The sequence below is a fragment of the Lissotriton helveticus genome, chromosome 4_1 (assembly GCF_964261635.1).
Source record: "Lissotriton helveticus chromosome 4_1, aLisHel1.1, whole genome shotgun sequence".
In the NCBI taxonomy this organism is placed as follows: domain Eukaryota; kingdom Metazoa; phylum Chordata; class Amphibia; order Caudata; family Salamandridae; genus Lissotriton; species Lissotriton helveticus.
Window position 1 is genome coordinate 467858015 of NC_136063.1, and position 19533 is coordinate 467877547.

At 41.8% G+C, this 19533-nt stretch overlaps 1 protein-coding gene across 2 annotated transcripts in view; it reads right to left on the reverse strand.

Annotated features, from left to right (window-relative positions):
• NECAB1 (N-terminal EF-hand calcium binding protein 1) overlaps positions 1-19533 on the reverse strand; it is a 1511734-nt gene that overhangs the window by 802919 nt on the left and 689282 nt on the right. For both annotated transcript variants that reach the window (XM_078687059.1, XM_078687058.1), the window contains exon 5: positions 1754-1851. In XM_078687059.1, the coding sequence (XP_078543185.1) occupies positions 1754-1851 (98 nt within the window). The remainder of the gene's footprint in view (positions 1-1753; positions 1852-19533) is intronic.

Here is a 19533-nt window from a genome sequence, read left to right on the forward strand (position 1 = left end):
TAAAAATGAAAGAGGAGTTGAGAAAGTTGAATTATTGCTTGAGGGATAGACTATGTATTTACCCTTTGCTCAGTTAAGTCAATATTCTATGAGCTGGTCTCATGATTGTACGTCTGTTGGGCATTTCAGAATCGCTAAAGCATTACCCACAGGTAAAATCTGCAACTGAGTTGGTATACAAAGAGAGCTCAATTTGTCAGCGATGTTCTATGTGTGCTGAAACTACACCTTGGCATACTGTATCCAATGAGTTTATTATAGAATTACCCAAAGGTCTAAACGGTACAGTTGGCTGTTGATCATTTGACAAAATAGGGACATTTCATTGCATTAACCAGCTTGCCCTCCTAGGAGTTAGCACAGACCTTTGCACATCATATTATGTACTTGCATGGAATACCACAGGTTTTCATAACTGATGGGATTTCAATGTATTTAAAAATCCGGTCTGAATTGTGTAAAACAGCCAGTTTTTTAGTTATCATCCTCAAACAGATGGGCAGATAGAACAATGGAATCAGTATTTGAGGCAAGGAGCATTGTTACCAGAAGAGGATTTAAATAAAATGCTTTGTTTAGTAGAATTAACATACAGCAATACTGAACATTGTGCCACAGGGATGTCTTCAGTAGCTCATCATTCATCTTCAGGCTTGTGGATGTTTGATTCAATTTGAACACGTCATGGAATTTTGAGCTGGAGTTACTTTGTGATCTAAAGTTGGGTACATTGCGGTGTATTGTTCGTTAAGATGTTATCAATTCTTGAAAATCTATTGTGTACTGATGACCAATACTTAAAATCCTTCCAACTGGGATCCTGCACTGTCCTTGGATCAGGAAGCTGAAAACTCTGCAGCACACATAGAAAGAGGAAAATATCCCTTAAGACACAAAAACAATCTTGCCTGCAATGGAGGCACCCTTGCACCATTTAGCAAGGGTGCCTACATTGGCACCAGGTTGCCGAAACAGAGCCAACACAGGGTCAAAGGACAAGAATGCCCCATTTGCTTAAGTTAGGTGCATTCCTGCCCTTTCACTTTGGCGTAGGGCAGCGCAGCAAGGTTTCTTGCTGCACTGACCACATCAAAATGGCATAAATGAGGCCCGTAGTGCTTTTGATGTTCTTCATCTATAGAGTGCATTTTTACAATTTTGCTTCCACGGATACATATCACATCACTCACAGTATGTTATACTTAAAACTGATTTGCCTAGATTTAAGTCACTCCCTTCACTCCTGCTTTACTTTAAACATTTTAAGGAAATTCGTCACAGTTGTCTGTCAAAGATGTAAATGCAAACAAAATATTCCTAAAATGGTCACAGATCTATGCAGTTCCATTACATTTCACACTCAAAGTATGTAAACCTCATTTTTAATTACCAGTATCGTGGTACAGTTTCTCCAGGATTCAGGATTGCCGCCCCATGACAAGGTTTTCACCACACAAATCATTATTTGTACACCGATCCCTGCATTTTTTCAACATACAGAACACTTTTCTATGTACACATTTCAACAGGTTTTTCCTGGTATAATATGCATGGAGGAAAAGTAAATCGAGAATACAATTTTCTTGTAAAAAATTGTAATCTCCAATTGGGATTTCCTCCCAACCTGTAATGAGGACCTTATGAACACCAGAAGTCACATGGGCACATTAAGTTTCTATTTCATTTAACGTTTCTATTACTACGTTTATTTATGGCCACCTTCAGAGAGCTGGTTAACCAAACTTTGCCTTACTTTCTTTGTTTTGTCCATAGCCTTTAGAATTGAGATGTTGAGGTCTTCCAAAGCAGCCAGAACGTTTTCATATTCCCCTAAGTGTTGCGAAAAATAGTCTGAAATAAAAAAATTGTTTTAGTCCATTTTGTGTGTGTAAAGGACATGCTTCAGTTAATAATTTACGCACAAAAGAGAGCAATCAGCAGATATGACAATGCCCAACTTTCAAATACAGTGTGCACATGCAAGACTTGCAAGTTAGAGCAAATGTCATGATCCTTAGTCTGACAAAAATGAAAAATAAAGGTGAATGTCACCGCATTTAAGAACTGAAAAAGACAAAATCTGCTCAACTTATCTGTTGTTTTTTTATTTCGCTGTGTGCAATGAAGCATGTAAATGAAAATCAACAGGGATGTACTGCAAAAACGTAATCAGAGACAAAGGTGGCGAATAAATATTCTAGGAAAAGGAAATACAATGGGAGCAATTCATGAAACCATATAAGTGTATGTAAAAGAGAATTACAAGGGTACTATATTACATACTCCAAAATGCCTTTAGATCAATATCACCATTCAGCAGCGGGCACATAGCTGTTATCAAATTAAGCACTGCCCATATGAAGTCTTCCAAAGTCTTCCCATCTCTCACCCTTGCCTAATGTCTTGACTATGTAGAAGAATGTTGAGTGGACTTTGTCAGATTTCCTGTAGTTGGCACCCCATATAGAATACTGTGAATAAATGACCCAGTACCATTTTAAATATGGCGCATTGCTGGAATCAAATGGAACATGGTATTTTTCAAAACTGCATTTTGCACTAACACACAGTATTCCTCATCTTTGATGCATATTTTGTATTGAGCAACAAATACATTCATTTCATAAAAGTCTATAATCCCCACTACTAAAGGAGCCCAAACCCTGGAACTGTTATGTTGTAATATATTATAGGCTACTTATGAAATTGGTGATCTGGGGGCCCGCCAAACACCCAGTGGTGGTGCGGCTAATGCGGCAGGGGTGGTCCAACCGCTGCATTACGAGCGGGGCGGTTTGACTGCAATAGAACTGCTTCTACCACAAGGGAGCCGCAATCCCTGGCAGTCTTGCAGTGGTCTTAAGCCTGTAATATGCTTGGCGGTGCTGCTGCAGCACCACCAAGCATATTACGAGGTTTCCTCATCACCAATGTTTTCATGGCGATGAGTCCGCCATGAATAGTGTTGGGGTGAGTAAACTAAGGAGGCCCTGCAGAATTTTACTCGTAATACAGTGGGTGGTCTGCATACAGGTTTGGTGATCTTTGAGTGGGGCGCTGGCATGGTGGCCCACTCCAAGACTTCCAAACTCGTAATCAGTCTCTTAATGTCAAACAGCGGTTCTCTGGACTTCTCTGCTTCTCCAGAAAGCTCCTCGCATTGCGTCAGTGTTCCTGAAATCTGGAAGTACTTCTAATTTTTCTGCTTATAGGAATACTGAACCCTTTCCTTGCTCGCAAAATGCTAACTGTTTGCTGAATGATAAGAGGTGGGTTCAAGAGGTGGCAATGTAAAATCGAGGTTATGTTACTGTCAAGTGCAGGATGCATGATATAGGCCAGGAAATACTGTGAAGTAGAAAATAGGAGTCATAGATTGCCGCCTGGCCTGATGAACTGAGATCACCGCCTAAAGTATCGAAGAAAGTAAGAAACCTCTGAAAGACCAGTGACTCCAAGCTGTCGATGAATGCCAAAGTGGACAGACTAGCAAGATCAAGCTTTATTACTATAAAAACTTTCCCCATTTGGGATTTCAACACAAGGTCCAAGCTACTATCTCGCATGTTCTGTCCAAATTCGAATATGCCCAAAGCCTCTACCACGGTTAACCTTTAACGACTATGAAAAGACAACAACGGACTCAAAGCTCGGCTGCCAGACTACTCTTGCATATCAAACCGCAAGACCACATGCCCTCTGTCTAGAAAGCCCTGCATTGGTTACCGGTTGCCAGAAGATCCATGTTCAAGCTGCTTTGTATCACCCACAAAGCGATACATGGAATGGGACCCCTCTTCATCAGGAATAAAATCACCAAACACATTCATCATAGGAACCTCAGCTGAAAATCTCAAGATACAAGAAAAAAACCATGGGTGGCACATCCTCCTCTGTTCAAGCAGACAAAATATGGAACTCCTTACCCCCAACATAACATCCACCGACAACCACCTCATCTTCAGAAAACTACTCAAGAATTGGCTCTTCCCCACATAAGCACTATACGCAAACAGAAAGATATAGCATATCCCTCTGTATGTAAGCATTTATTTGTACTATAGATGTGTACCTCTATATGTGTATTGATTTGTATAAACATGTTGATTAAATATATTAAAAATATATATATTTTTTAAGTACAACACTTGAGTTTATCGAATGCATATACAATCTACTTATACTTACTTCCTTTATGCATCTATATACCTTCCATGTACTTGGATCTATGGATTTATTACTTTCCTAAAAAAAACATATTTAATGCACTATCCTATTTCTCACCCTGTACCTCTATCAATATATTTAATCTACATATACTTACTTCCTTTATTCATCTATAACTTTTCAATGTACGTATTGATCTATATATTTATTACTTTCTTCTAATTCATCATATCCAATGCACTACCCTATTTCTCACCCTATACCTCTCTCAATATATCTTCTACCGCAACTCTCGGACTCATCTCAAACCTCTTTCTGCTACTCTTTCCGATGCACTACCCTATTTCTCATCCTATACCTCAATATATCCTCTACATCCACTGTCTCATTTATCTCAAACCCGATACCACTACTATGATCCCCAAAATAGCCCTTTCTAGACTCTCCCCTACTCTACCTCTCGTACCATCTGACACCTTTTTTTACTAAATTAACAAAAGGGGTGGTGGAGGGTCCGAGGGGAGATGGTTTATAGACCGAGAGAGTACCTAGTGCCCCAACTTAACAGCAAAAAACACGAGAGGTACTTACAGTCTGGGTGTCAAGAGTCTACTGGAACCTAAATGTGTCCCGTATTCATATTCAGACCACACAGTTGATCTAAACAAATGACAGTGTCAGGACAGAGAAGTGAGACAGAGAAGAAACAGAGTCTGAAAAGCTAGGAAAAGTACCCATCAGCCCACTCAAAAGTGGAATCTCGTCATCTGGGTTAGTGTTGGAGAAAGGTGTCCTGTAGGCTCCTCCTCAGGGAGAGTCTGAGGTTGCCTAATAGCGGACCCTCGGATCAAGCATCCAAACAGTAGATGACAGTGTGTGAGCAGAGGGGGCAGAAGTTGCAGTGCTCAAAAGAAAAGCAGAGAAGGAAAATAATCCTCGTGATTTAAAAATACCTACTTTGATGACATAAGAAACTTTATTGGGTCTGACCATCAAAGTGGTATTATTAAAAGCAGTATGCTGATAGCATGGAAGGAATTACTATCCACCATGTGTGTTGGTTGGTCGACATGTTTCAGCCTGGAAACGGCTTTCTTCAGGACCTATGGTTTGCTACTGCAACACTTACTTGTTGTAATTCAGAACGTGGTCTACAACCACTCTCCAATTAATTAAGAGGAAGATGGTGTATCTTCTCCTGTGTGTACAAATGTGGGAAACAAAAGTGACAGTATTAGAAATATGCATATCTGTAGCATAAAACTCACAACTCTGTACAAGTGGAATATATGAAAAAAGTATGAAAAAAGTAATTCTAACTCACCCTAATTGCAGGGAGAAAAAACCTCACCTCACCTGGCGACTGCTCAGGGTGAAAGGAGGCCACGCACTGTAAATAAGCGCATGGAACTGAAGTTAATTTCAGCGCAACTGACATAGTCGCAAAAAACATTTCAAAAGGTGATACTACTGGACAAATGGCAGAACTAGATTAAGAATAAATGCATCTGTGGATAAGCGTCTAGCTAGCAACCTCCATTTATTAGGCCAATTTACTTGATGGTTAAAGTAACCAGTTAGCCAAAATGTGAGGGAACCAGGACGCCCTTTAAAAAGTTAAAAACACCGCTCTAAACGCAATGTCTCACCTCCCCCTCGGCTCAGGTTTCTATCCGAGGTAACGACGGAGAGGTGAGTCATGGCGCTCCATTATGCGTTTGTTTTTTGTCCTCTCTACAGTACTGGCGGCTGTTCTCTGCCCCTCTAACAGTACTGGAGGTGCCGAATCCTTTCTCTAAGCACCAATGAATTATCCTAGCACTAAGGGAAGGGCGTCCTGGTTCCCTCACATTTTGGCTAACTGGTTACTTTAACCATCAAGTAAATTGGCCTAATAAATGGAGGCTGCTAGCTAGACGCTTATCCACAGATGCATTTATTCTTAATCTAGTTCTGCCATTTGTCCAGTAGTATCACCTTTTGAAATGTTTTTTGCGACTATGTCAGTTGCGCTGAAATTAACTTCAGTTCCATGCGCTTATTTACAGTGCGTGGCCTCCTTTCACCCTGAGCAGTCGCCAGGTGAGGTGAGGTTTTTTCTCCCTGCAATTAGGGTGAGTTAGAATTACTTTTTTCATACTTTTTTCATATATTCCACTTGTACAGAGTTGTGAGTTTTATGCTACAGATATGCATATTTCTAATACTGTCACTTTTGTTTCCCACATTTGTACACACAGGAGAAGATACACCATCTTCCTCTTAATTAATTGGCGAGTGGTTGTAGACCACGTTCTGAATTACAACAAGTAAGTGTTGCAGTAGCAAACCATAGGTCCTGAAGAAAGCCGTTTCCAGGCTGAAACATGTCGACCAACCAACACACATGGTGGATAGTAATTCCTTCCATGCTATCAGCATACTGCTTTTAATAATACCACTTTGATGGCCAGACCCAATAAAGTTTCTTATGTCATCAAAGTAGGTATTTTTAAATCACGAGGATTATTTTCCTTCTCTGCTTTTCTTTTGAGCACTGCAACTTCTGCCCCCTCTGCTCACACACTGTCATCTACTGTTTGGATGCTTGATCCGAGGGTCCGCTATTAGGCAACCTCAGACTCTCCCTGAGGAGGAGCCTACAGGACACCTTTCTCCAACACTAACCCAGATGACGAGATTCCACTTTTGAGTGGGCTGATGGGTACTTTTCCTAGCTTTTCAGACTCTACCTTTTTTTACTATACTGATCCCCAAAAACAACCCTTTCTTGTTCTCTTATTTATCTCAAACCACATACCACTACTATGACTCCCAAAATAGTCCTTTCTAGATTCGCCCCTACTCTATCCCTCCTTGCACCATCTAACACCTTTTTTTACTATACTGATCCCCAAAACAAGCCTTTCTAAACTCTTCCCTCTGACTCTTTCCTGCCACATCCCTTTTTACTCATCCCAAGTCGCCCACTACTGCTATGACGTCCCCCCCAAAAAATCCAAATCCTTCACTCTTCTAGACTGCCTATGAGACCGGTCGTCTACCTGCCACGACCATGCAGGCTCTGGTGATCTCCATTCCAAAGCCCGGCAGGGACGCCCTGGATGTCAGCAATTACAGGCCTCTCTCCATGCTCTCTACGGAGTATAAAATACTCAGTAAGGCTATAGCGCTGCGCATACAGGCCTATCTCCCGGCCTTGATTCACCCGGACCAGTGCGGCTTCCTGCCGGGGAGGAGCACCTCCCAGAATACGAGTCGACTCCACGCCCTCATGTCGGCCACACCGCTGGACCTGCCCCAAGCTGGCTGTGTCGCCCTAGACCTCCGACAAGCATTCGATTCCCTAACATGGACCTTTATGTTCGAGGTCCTGAGACGCTTCGGCTTCCCCGACACTCTGATACGGTGGATTCGATTGCTGTATGAACACCCAACGGCTAGGGCACGCACAGGCAGGTATACCTCGGACAGCTATGACATCTATAGGGGTACCCGACAAGGTTGCCCGCTGTCACCGCTGCTGTTCGTACTGACACTCGAACCTCTGGCCCTCGCACTATGGGCTCGGGCGGCTGCGGTGGGAATTCCGGTTGGGGGCGTACATAATCTGATCTCTATATACGCAGACGACATCTTACTTTACCTCCGAGACCTGAATGGAGATCACGCGTACTTGGCGGTCATTTTTTGACCATTTTAAAACCATTTCCGGCCTGGCCATAAACCCAACGAAATCCCTGGGCTTTTATTTCCGGGACGGACAGCGGCCCCCTCATATACAGTTTGGTGACTATGTAATACATGTAGCACCGTCCACATTTAAATACCTAGGCATTAATGTGTATAGAAAGTCAGGAGGACCAGATCGAGGGTAACGTACGGAGAGCGATCACTGGTCTTCGGAGTAATGTGAAGTTTTGGACGTCCCTACCTCTATCTGTCATGGGTAGAGTGGCAATCTCAAATGGTCCTACTCCCCCGGATATTATACTACTTTGTGAACCTGCTGGTTCTTCTTCCACCAAACATATTTGCCTCATTGAACACGCTATTGATCGCCCTTGTGTGGGGCCCGGGGAGGCGACGTATAAGCTTAAAGAAGCTGCAGCTGTCCACCAGACGGGGAGGCTTAGGCGTGCCGGACCTACGCAGTTACTACTATGCGAGCCAACTGCAATGGCTGACACGCTGGCTGGCGGGTAGGGACCTACACGAGATCGCCTTCACACAAGACCGACTAGCAAGTGGGGAACTACACTCCCTATTGTTGCCCGCGGCTGCGATTCCCCGGGCCTGCCACCCCCTCCTACGCACCGCCTTACTGTGCTGGCGAAAGGCGCTGATGTATACAGCGGGGACCATCCCTTATGCGGACAGCATCCCCCTGGTTGGACTCCCAACGCCGCAGGGCACTGTCAAGACGCAGGTTACAGCCCTGGACGGACGCGGGAGTGGATCGGGTGGGGGACCTGTTTGGGGATGACGTGTTGATGGATCATGCTTCCTTCACACAGGCCACAGGAGCCCCACCGCGACTGTACCTCCTCCACGCCATGTTAACCCACTACATACGACGTACATGGGCTCCACAGCGCATCAAGCCTGACCAACATGAATTGGTACATCTCGCCCACCACATGGGTACGGGAGGACACCTAGTTCGATGGCTCTGTGTGGGCATTAGAGAACACGCTGCTCCGCCCCTTACAACACTCAGGGATGCTTGGGCCACGGACACGGGAGAGGCTATATCAGATGGGGAATGGAAGGTTATCCTAGAACACCACAGGAGAGTATCTAGGAACGTCAAATTCAAATTCATACCGGCAATGATATTACATAGAGCGTACCTCACCCCCCGGAGACTCCACAGAATGTTCCCGACTTCCCCACATACCTGCCCCCGATGTCAAGCGGATGAGGCCGATATCCTTCATATGCTGTGGGCCTGCCCACGGATACGCCACTACTGGGGGATGGTCAGACACACACTGCATACCATCACGGGCCTACAACTCCTTGAAAGGGCACTGCCCTACCTGATAGGTCATAGGAAACGGCCCAGGACTTGCAAGGCCCAATTGAAGCTATTAGACCTGGCACTCTTGTTGGCACTCAGAGTTATAACTATGAGATGGAAATCGACCAGACCCCCGAGTGTAGAGGTATGGCGCTCTGACCTATTAAAATGGGGACGGGCGGAGAGTGGGATACTGCGTAGGGAGGAGGAGAAGGGACTCCGTAAACATCCCATATCACAAGACTGGGAGCGAATGCTGATTGAAATGGAGGGTGTTGACTTGAAACTCTAACAAGAGAATGACACATGACCGTACACACAGGAACCAGGGTGGTGGACTACAGAGCTGCAGACGAGACTGCTGTGTTGCCGGGTATGCCCAGCTGGATGAGCCTGCTTTGCACTAGATGGGATAAGGCCATGGTACTAAGAATTATAGAGTGTTAATGCGGACAGAGCTAGGAGACGGGAGGGGTGGGAGGGACTTGGGTGGGAGGGTGTTCAAGTACCAGGCAATATTGTAAGGTGTTTGCGAAATACTACTGCCATATTAGACTGTTCCACCTGAGATGCTAAGGTGGCGAGAAAGCACATACTTGTTCAGTTGCCGATAGTTATGATTCAGAAAACGTGAAAAGGCTGATGGATGGTAATATGCTCCTATGTAAAATGTGATTTTGGTACAGCCATGAATAAAGAGTTTAAAAAAAAATCCTTCACTCTTCTATCCTCCCCTAATCTTAAAAAAACAAAGAAAAAAAAACAGACTAACATGTCCACTTGTCAAATTTCTAATTTCACTATACTAATTCACCACTAATACTTTATGGGTTCCGAGTAGCATGCTACTTACCGAATAACGTGCTTCAACACCTCATTAGAGTTAGCAAGCACTAGAGAAATGCAACCCTTTTACCCTCTTCTATCCCTCCACTATCCTTCTCAATCCAAATAACTGACTAATATCCACCACCCAAATTACTTTCATATTTCACCATACTAATTCAACACTAATCCTTTATGGGTTCTGGAGTAGCGTGCTACTCGCCGAAAAAGCTAATCTCCTTATATAGTACAAACAGTGATGTAATAAATGATGTCATAGATCACTTCATGAGTTGTGTAATATAAGCGGTCATAAGAAGTGGATGGTGGGGCAAAAGTTATAGTTAGCTCTGCTGACTATAACTGGTGAATTTGTGTTTTTTTAGTTCAAAGCATCAATGCTGTCACTGACACATTCACCTAACTATAAAATTACTTTAACCTTTGTTTTTTTCTCTGAAATTGTAGGTTCTAAAAAATGTAAAGTCATATTTTATTAGCATACGTAAAGTCAAACCCCACCACACATGTTTTTTAGTCGTGTGTGGCAGGGTTTTGGCCACAGGAGTTTATGTTTTTTAAAGCGGAGTGGGCTCGTGGCCCCTCTCCCTTTATCATGAATTTGGCCCCTGGGGGTTGGCTCTTCAGTACCTTTAATGGCTCGGGGAAGAGGGCCATATGGCCCTTCTTTCCCTTTATTGAATACCGCCCCCGGCCCCCCTGGGGCCTTTAATTAATTATTGCAGCTCAGCTGTCATTTTGTTTTTGTTTTTTTCGATCGCGTGGGACTCCTGCAGAATCGCAGCAATTTTTGCTGATTGATTTTGGCCCCAGGAGGGTCCCAGCCGGCCCCCTGCATACAGTGGGAGCCAGCATTGCTCCCGCCCACAGAGACAGCAGCTCCTAATGCTGCTCCCTCTGGACGGGAGCAATCTTTTGATCTGTTTCCCTGCCCGCTGTAGTGCGGGGAGGGAAAAAGATCTCAAGTCTGGTCCCAGCAGGCGGGAGCATTTTTAAAGCTCTTGCCCACTGGGAGCAGACTTGGTGTTTGCTCCTGGTTGGCAGGAAATTAAAAAATGCTCCCGCTAATTGAGGGCAAACAGAGGCTTCCCTGCCCCCACCGGTGCATTCAGGGAAAACGCAACTTCGTGGGGATGGGCTCCACCGGACATAGCTTGCGAGCCATTTCCTGGGCATCGGGTCTCTGGGGACATTAGTTGCTCAGGGCAACGCTGCCCCCTTCTGTAAAGTAATCGTTCCCAAGGGGGGACTCCCTGGGGCCTCTGAGGCTTGGGGAGGGGGACCACGTGGACCCCGACCAATATAACCTATTTTCTGCCCCAGGATTGGTCTCTGTAGGCTTGGAGAGTGGGGCTCCCCTCCCTTTTATGAACACAGCAACGTGGGTGGGTTCCCCAGGTAAAAAGGTTATTAACTGCGGCCCAGCTACCATTTTTATTTTCCGAACCTGTGAGTATCTCGCAGGATTGCAGCATTTTTTGGTAATTTTTTTTCCTTGTGGCCCCCGTGGGGTCTCTCAGGGCTCACTCCCATGTGGCCTAGGGACAGGACAGGGTGCCAAGTCCCCGAGTCATGTAATGATACGCAGCAACTTTTTTCTGATGTTGCTGACAGCCAGTCAGAGCACTTGATCCCACAGGAATCTGACTCCCATTTGAGAGATTACCCAAGGGAAATAAAGCTCCCTGGGCAAATCAGAATTCCCTATTTTTAAATTGGTGCTCCCGTGAGAGTCTCTCAAGACTCTCATGTAACCAACCGTCCACATATAAAATAATTTTTGTCCTTTAATTTCTCAAAATCTACTGAACGTATTTACACCAAATCACAAAAAGCACAATCCGTGGATCAAGATCTAGCTTCCTGTCAACTTTGACTCCTATCAGCAGTTTTTGCTGTCGCCTTGTCTAAATAAGTCTGTGGAAAATGCATGAGGATTTTGCATTTTGGGATTCCCTTTTATCTCACCCCAAAATTTTCTAGGAAGGAACTGAGGTGGTGAACCTTTTTTTGGGTAACTTTTTTGTGACGGTTCAGCAAATCATAAAAAAGAATCATAAAAAAATGTGCAAACCAAAAAAATTTACATCTATGAAAATGCAGATCTAACTATACCTACCAAGTTGCAAACCCCCTTCAAGTATAAAGCTATCAGAAAACCGACAACCATTTAAGATACCAAAACATCTAACTTGCAACTCAGACCATGTAGTGTATGCATTGTGCTTCACTTCTGATAAACTTTACATCAGTAGCACCATACATAAAACAAAGAAGAGAGTTTTAGAGCATCTGAGGGCAATCAATAAAGATGATAAACCATTGCTAGACATTTTAAGACATTTCACAATCAGAACACCAGTCTATTATCCTTCTGTGTGCTAGATGGGATCCCAGTAAGAGAAAGAGGAGGGAATAGAGTATAGGAATTGAGACGGCTGGAATCCAGATTAATAATTTAATATAATACCTTATACCCTTCTGGCCTCAACCTCGATGAAGAATTAGCAGTACATTTAGTGTAACAATGTCAATAGTGGAAATTAGTAGATTCTTGCAAGTGATGCCTTATGATATACGAGTGGTAGTTTTAATCACATAATGAGATGTGTTTTTTTAATGAGGTTTTTTATTTTATTTTATTACAGATGCACTAGGCACCACACGAAGCAAACGAATTGCAAGATAGCTAATAATATCTAACCTATGTAGGCCTCAGAGAATCCTGAAATGCCACAACACACGAGCAGGTTGTGGCACTTAACAATAAGAAGGTGATTTACATCAAATTGTAGTGCAATTTCTATAGTCAGTAAGCCCACTTCGGCTGAACTATGCTATAACACTGCACGTAAATTCATACTTGAGTTAACGTTAGTATGGAGGATATGAGGAGATTTTTGGTGGATATAATACATAATGAAAAGGGCAATTACATCACGTTGCATTGGTTTAATATGCCCACAGGGGCTGAATTGTGCCAGTTAATACAACATAAAACTAAATAATGTACAGTCGCAGTATTAAATATTGGTGGAATATGTTTGATTTGCATTATGTTACATTCATACATTAAAACATTTAACATTTACTACTTTAAACTCTATTTAAAAAATATATATTTTCGTCAATATATATTGATGATACTAGTGTTAACTATATATTTTGTTTGATATTTGTATACTTACCATTATAAGTTTAGAGGCACAATATTATGGGACTCGATATTTTGGACATAATATTTTTGTCAATAATATTGTTTAGCGCAATATTGTGTCAGTGATCTGGTTACACAAGCCATTAACCTGTATTTAAAACCTAAAAGCGACATTGAAGGTTCCATTAAGGAAAAATCTGTAACAGAAGGTAAGAAGAAACAGAGGGAGAGAGAGAACTGATGGACTGGAACTTCAGTAATTTAGGAGTTCAGCTGGGGTGGTTATGATTTAAGGGACCCATGATAAAATCAAAAAGCCAGAAGGGTATCAACATATTGATAGTCTCTCTTCCAGTCTTTTTCAGGACCATGATGGTAAATGGGCAGAGAAAGGGGGTCAAACCTAGTATCAAAGTAAAGAAGACTACAGCAAGCAAAAAGGTGAAACAGGATGAGAAAATGAGATCAGCATAAAGAGGGAAGAGAATGGTTCAGACTCAAACTCAATTGAAAAAGAAGAAAATAGCAGCACTTTCTAGGAAACATGCAGTATCACCTACAGACACTTCGGCAGAATGGGACTTGGGCTAGAGTGTTTTTATACAACACAGCAGAAGTAGCAATAGAGCATCAGACTCTCCAGAGTACTGGATCCCAAGAGGAGTCACTGAATCACAAAGCGTATTTGGACAATAATACGTCACAAAACAAATGTGTTATGTGTGGCTGTGCAAAACAAAGGCAACCTAGAGCTGCAAATACAAGCAACCAAGGGAGAACCAAAGTGGGTCCAGAAGGGGAAATACTACAATGGCTGACAACACTGATGATCAATCTACTGCTGCTGAATGGGCATTACGCTCCTGAAAGAACCGTTCAACAACCCGAAGTTCATGAACCTCTACTGCAGCTCTCATCCTACAGAGCTCGGGGAGATCACTATGCTGCCAGTATCACAGCTTAGCCTGTGCCTGAAGGCATAGTCTAGGAATGGGTTTTCTACCAGTTTATAGGTCCCACTGAGACATTTCAATTATTGATGTTGAAAGTTTCAATGATTGATTGGATTATTGCAGATGACTGGAAAATGAAGACTGCAAAATGTATGATGCTTGATAGACATGTATATACCACCCTAAACAATAAGTACCTTATTTGAATCCATTGAGTTACAAAGAAATCTATTATTTTCATATTACATACATCAAACTAGCTATCCCTCAAAAATATATAATTACGCACAATGGTAGAAAATGTGAGGCTCCGCCCCTTAATAGTCATCCAAATCATTTTATAGAAAGTTTCTTTTTTCCAGAGTGAGAACAGGTCCCATCCTTCAGCTTTCTATTTTTCACAATGTCCACAACAGCTGTAAAAAACGTAATTACAACTAACAAACTAATTTATTATGAGGAATGCAATCAGAATCTGGCCACACAGGAATAGGAGCATTGGAAAACAAATCCTGAAAAGTATTTTGGGGACCAAATATTGTCACGTTCAAGGTAAAGAACACCTTTACCTCCTGAAGGTGTAGCCTTATGACTTTATTGCTCCAATACATGCATGCATTGTTTCCTTTCCAACAGCCCTTGTCCTAAAGCTAATCACCCGATCCACGATTTAATAGACACATTTCTCTAGTCATTACTACCTATAGTGTGAGTAAACTGTGCCAACTTTGGTTGGCTCATTCCAGCCAGTCTTCCAGCTGTGAAGGAGTTTCGTCCCTGATTTAAAAAAATATGGATCACACCCCACTAAAAATGTATGATTTATAGTAACAGGAATATATGTCATTTATACAACAAATACTCAGAAAAAGAAGATGCAGAAAGAATTCAAAAGATAGATAACACCTGCAAGAAATTTTATGAATTATCGACAATGGCCTGCACACACTTTCTGAAAGAGTGTATTCCCTAATTAACATCCTGCCTTCAGCATTGGATCTTCTAAAAGGACGCTTAGGTTTTTAACAGCATGACCAGATTCAGTTAAGAGCCACAATAAAATAACACTCTGCTCTACAAACACTTCAATCAGGTTATGTGCCCTGGCAACTTCTATGCAAAGCAGCATTTTTGGGTCTTTATATTTGACACTAACACAGAAAGCAATGACTAAAAAAGAATCTACCTACACTTTGTTAAGCATCAGTCAAATTAAGGAAGTCTTGTTTCTGTTGGGAAAATCCACCTGTTACATGGCTGATACACAGAGATATTCCTCCGTCAATTACAGTTTTTCAGTTTCATGATTGCCAGAAATATTCATCCTTGAGCCGATATGAGAAAATGCACTGTTCATATCTATTTAATTCGTGGAAATGTTCTTTCTCTTAGGTGTGTTTAAAAGAAGAAGTGTGTTTATCAGTTTTTCCTGCTGCAGAAATCCTCTAGGTCAATCACTAGTATGCAATTCAACTTCTTTGCATGGAACATGTAATGCTTTGATTCTTTAATTGAATTGTTTCTTAGCAGCAACTCTTATTTTGTCCATCCCCAAGCACTATGAATTGTTAAATAATGGTTCTTATGTATTGTTAACCATCATCAGCTGCTGCAGGCTGAAACTCGGCTAATTTTCTGTTATTAGGGTTTCTAAAACAATACAGTGTTGTGAAAGAACAATCCACCACCTCAACACGTGATCAAGGGTGTCCCTTAGCCTAGAATTGAAATTCAAGACATGTGTTTTGACAAACGTAGTAAATTGGTAGCAGTTTTATTACGAAACGTGGTCTCTTTGACTTCTGTGGCAGAGAACTATGACTTGCAGAAAGCCAGAACTGCTTCGGAAATACAGACTGTTACAAACACAATACTCAATTCATTTTGCCAATATTGTGTGTATGATTTTTAAAGTACAATTAGTATTGTGCACATTTTCAAGAACATCAGCTATTATCTGGTGACTGGAGTTAAAGTTGTATTCGTACAAATTCCATTGCTTTAGAACTAAAGCAAGTGTTTCAGTACCTTGATACAGCCACCTCACATGCCACGGTCACATGTCTCATCGATCACTCATATGCTGCCTGTGATCACAATATCACAGAAATATTCTCGGATGACAACTAGATGTCACCCCCTGATTGACAAAAAACATGCACCAAATCCTGTATTAAGTATAAAGTCTGTGGCATGAAATTGTAAAATCATCAACAGGCTATTTTATGTTATTTTTTATAACTTCATTTTTATCATAAACGGCATTATTTTTTCCAATTCAGCATATTAAGTATAATGCCTAGTCTATCTAATTATCAAAATGCAGCTCCTAATAATAGATGTCTGATATGATAATGTCTTTTATATGATGCAGCATTTTATCGTATCGCTTGAAATATGCAAGCTTTAAAAAAAGTATTTGTGAAAAGGTTATTGCATCATTTCATGCTATTTTAATTATTTTATGATATTTTATGTATACTAGTTTGAACCTTAGATGTACTGATTATATGGGCTTATTTAAAATATAAAATTGTATGTCTTCCTTCTGAGAGTATCGATTTTACCCCTGTGAAGCAGAGTCCTTAAAGTGATGTCATATGCATGCATTTCACTCAATTACAATTTATTCAGATGTACAAGCTGGAGATGTCGTATAAATGCTGAGGCCAGACTCCATTTTGAGCCTATTAAGTTATCTTGTCTACACTTGACCCATATGCTGCATGTCATTATCTTAATGCAAAAAAAGTGTGTCAAACCATCAAAACAATGACCGTAATGAACACATAAGGTGACATAGTCTGATAAAAGTTCTCGGATATCTAAGTTTCAAGGTGAGTGAGCAAATGCACAAGGTAAACATGTAGTCTGAATTGACATGCTTTTGCAATACTTTTTCATAGCGGTTTTGTCTTAAACGGTCACAAGGGTTCGTACTGGTTAGGTCTGGAACTAGTTGGAAAGTCCCCAATGTAGTCTACAGGTCAGTGCTCTATCTTTTAAAAACCAAATGGAGTGACCACTGATTAAGTAGGAAGGGCAGAGCTGTAATCAAGTCTGCGGATAGCCAAGGTGGCATTTGTTAGATTTAGATCCTGCGGTCGGAGAACATTTTTATACGTTTTTGAGTTTATGATCATGGAATCAGACAGCCTTCACTATAGCCTGGATGTGCCCCCGAGAGTTAGGTTGTCACCAAGATGGAAACTCAAGGATTTTGCAGTGGTAATCACAATGGTAGAGGTGTCAGCAGTTTTCTAGATTTCAAGTCAGTAGAGTTTGTTTATTGGATCAGAATTTGAGATTTTGGGAATTAATTCCATCTTCAAGGCATTGCATTTTAGGTGCTTTTGTCTTATCCATTTGTGTATGTAATGCAGGAAAAATGTTTTAATCTTGGTTACAGAATCTTACGGAGGGGTTGGCAGCGTATTGATGAAACAGGATGACACATCCTTTATGAAGTTTTCCCAGTGGACATATAGATTGAAAATGAGGGGTGCTAAATTTGTGAGACACGGCAAGATACAGGGGTCGAATCATATATGGAGTCTCCTATTTTCACTTAAAAGTGCTCTGATATACATGAATGAAACAGTTTCAGGATGGCTCTCTGCAAGCCTTCCTCATTTTTGAGAGCATCAAGGAGAATTTGATGGTTAACACAATCAAACACTGTAGTTACAGATGACAACAATAATTGTGCACGTTCCATACTGTACTGTTCCCTACCCAAACCCAACTGAATCAGTTCCAGAAGACAAATTTCTTAATGACCTTAATGAGAAATGATAGACCAGAGATGGGGCAGTACTTCTCTACATTATAATGTTCAAGGTTAACTTTTTTACAGGGAAGCTTGACTTGCGCAGCTTTGATGCAAATCAGGGTACACAATTTTAAAGGAAAGAATTATTCAGAGCCAACCATTGATGAAGAAAACTTCAATAAGAATTTGGGCAGTTGAAGGAGGGATTAGGTCATCAGAGTATGCTGATGCGTGTTGAGGAAGAAGGTTTCTGCAGTGATGGGACACAAAGAGCTCGAAGGGGGGGTCGCCTCGGTGGGAAGATAGTATGTGTAAGCTAGAAAAAAAAGGATTTCTGACCTTGGTCTTTTTCAGCGCGCCTTCAGAACACCAAACTCTTTGGTCAACAGGCCTGAAGTAAGTGAGAAACATCGACTATCGATACAACTGCAAAAGAGATTTAAGGTTTGAGAACTTGGTTTTTTTTTTGCACAGGGTCGCTTTCACAAAGCCTGTTATGACGGTGGATTGTCAGCAGTGAACAGAGCCAAAATCTGAAATAAACATCTGCTTGAAGTTTGAAAGACAAGAAATGTGCTAATATCTTGAAAAAATATAAAAACTTACCTTTGAACCAAATAGTTTGTTGCTGCCGACTAAAGTGAGTTAATCAGTACTATCATGCATAGACCAAGCACTTGGATGTCAATTTGTTATAACGCTTTATAAATGGAAATACAGTGAAATGAAGACTGGAGTCATCTCCAGTTTTGATTCCCATTGCTTTGGAAGGAAGATCGACCTCTGGATCAGTGATTGTGTCTTAGATAGCAACAAGGGAACATTTGTTGCCTTTTTGCTATCTCAAAGTGTAACAGTGAGCCACAAGCAATTTGCGATGGAACATCGCATGTCAAGTCTGCAACATACTAATGCAAGCAATTTAGAAAGTAGGGCTTGCTCAATCTACTTTCATTAAGATTGCAGGCAGTGCAAGATAAACAGTTTTAAACGTGGCTAAGAAAGAAAGAAAGTGAGAAAGAAATAAGCCATTAAAACCATAAACAGCACCTTAATTAATGAAAAAACTGTTTGCAAGTGCAATTTTATGCAGAGGTGTCCTACTACTGAAAGACTTAGACTATTGATCAATGTGAGAAGTTAAACACAAAGGCTTTATGATCTCTGCAGAAGCTGACCTGTTTTTATCGGGGAACATCCGGAACAATGAGTTCCGGAGTGACAGAAGCCAAACAACGACTTGCCCGAATAACGAGTTAGCCGTAACCACGCATGTGCATGGTTAAGGCTAAGTCGTTCCAGTGTTCGGGATGGGTGGGGAGAGAGCAGCATCAGACAGGAAGAGGACAGGTAAGAGGGGTTTGGGGTACTTTTTAGGGGGTGCCAGGGGTATGGGATAGTTTTTAGGGAGTGGGGGGATTGGGGTAGTTTTATGGGATTCGTTATTAGGTGGTGGTGGGGGTACGGGGTCGTTTTTAGGGGGTGGGAGGGGTTCAGTTTAGTTTTTTAGGAGGTGGGAGGGATTCAGTTTAGATTTTAGGGGGTGGGGGATTCGGGTTAGTTTTCAGGGGTGGGGGTTCAGGGTAGTTTTTAGATGGTGGGGGTTTGGGGTAGT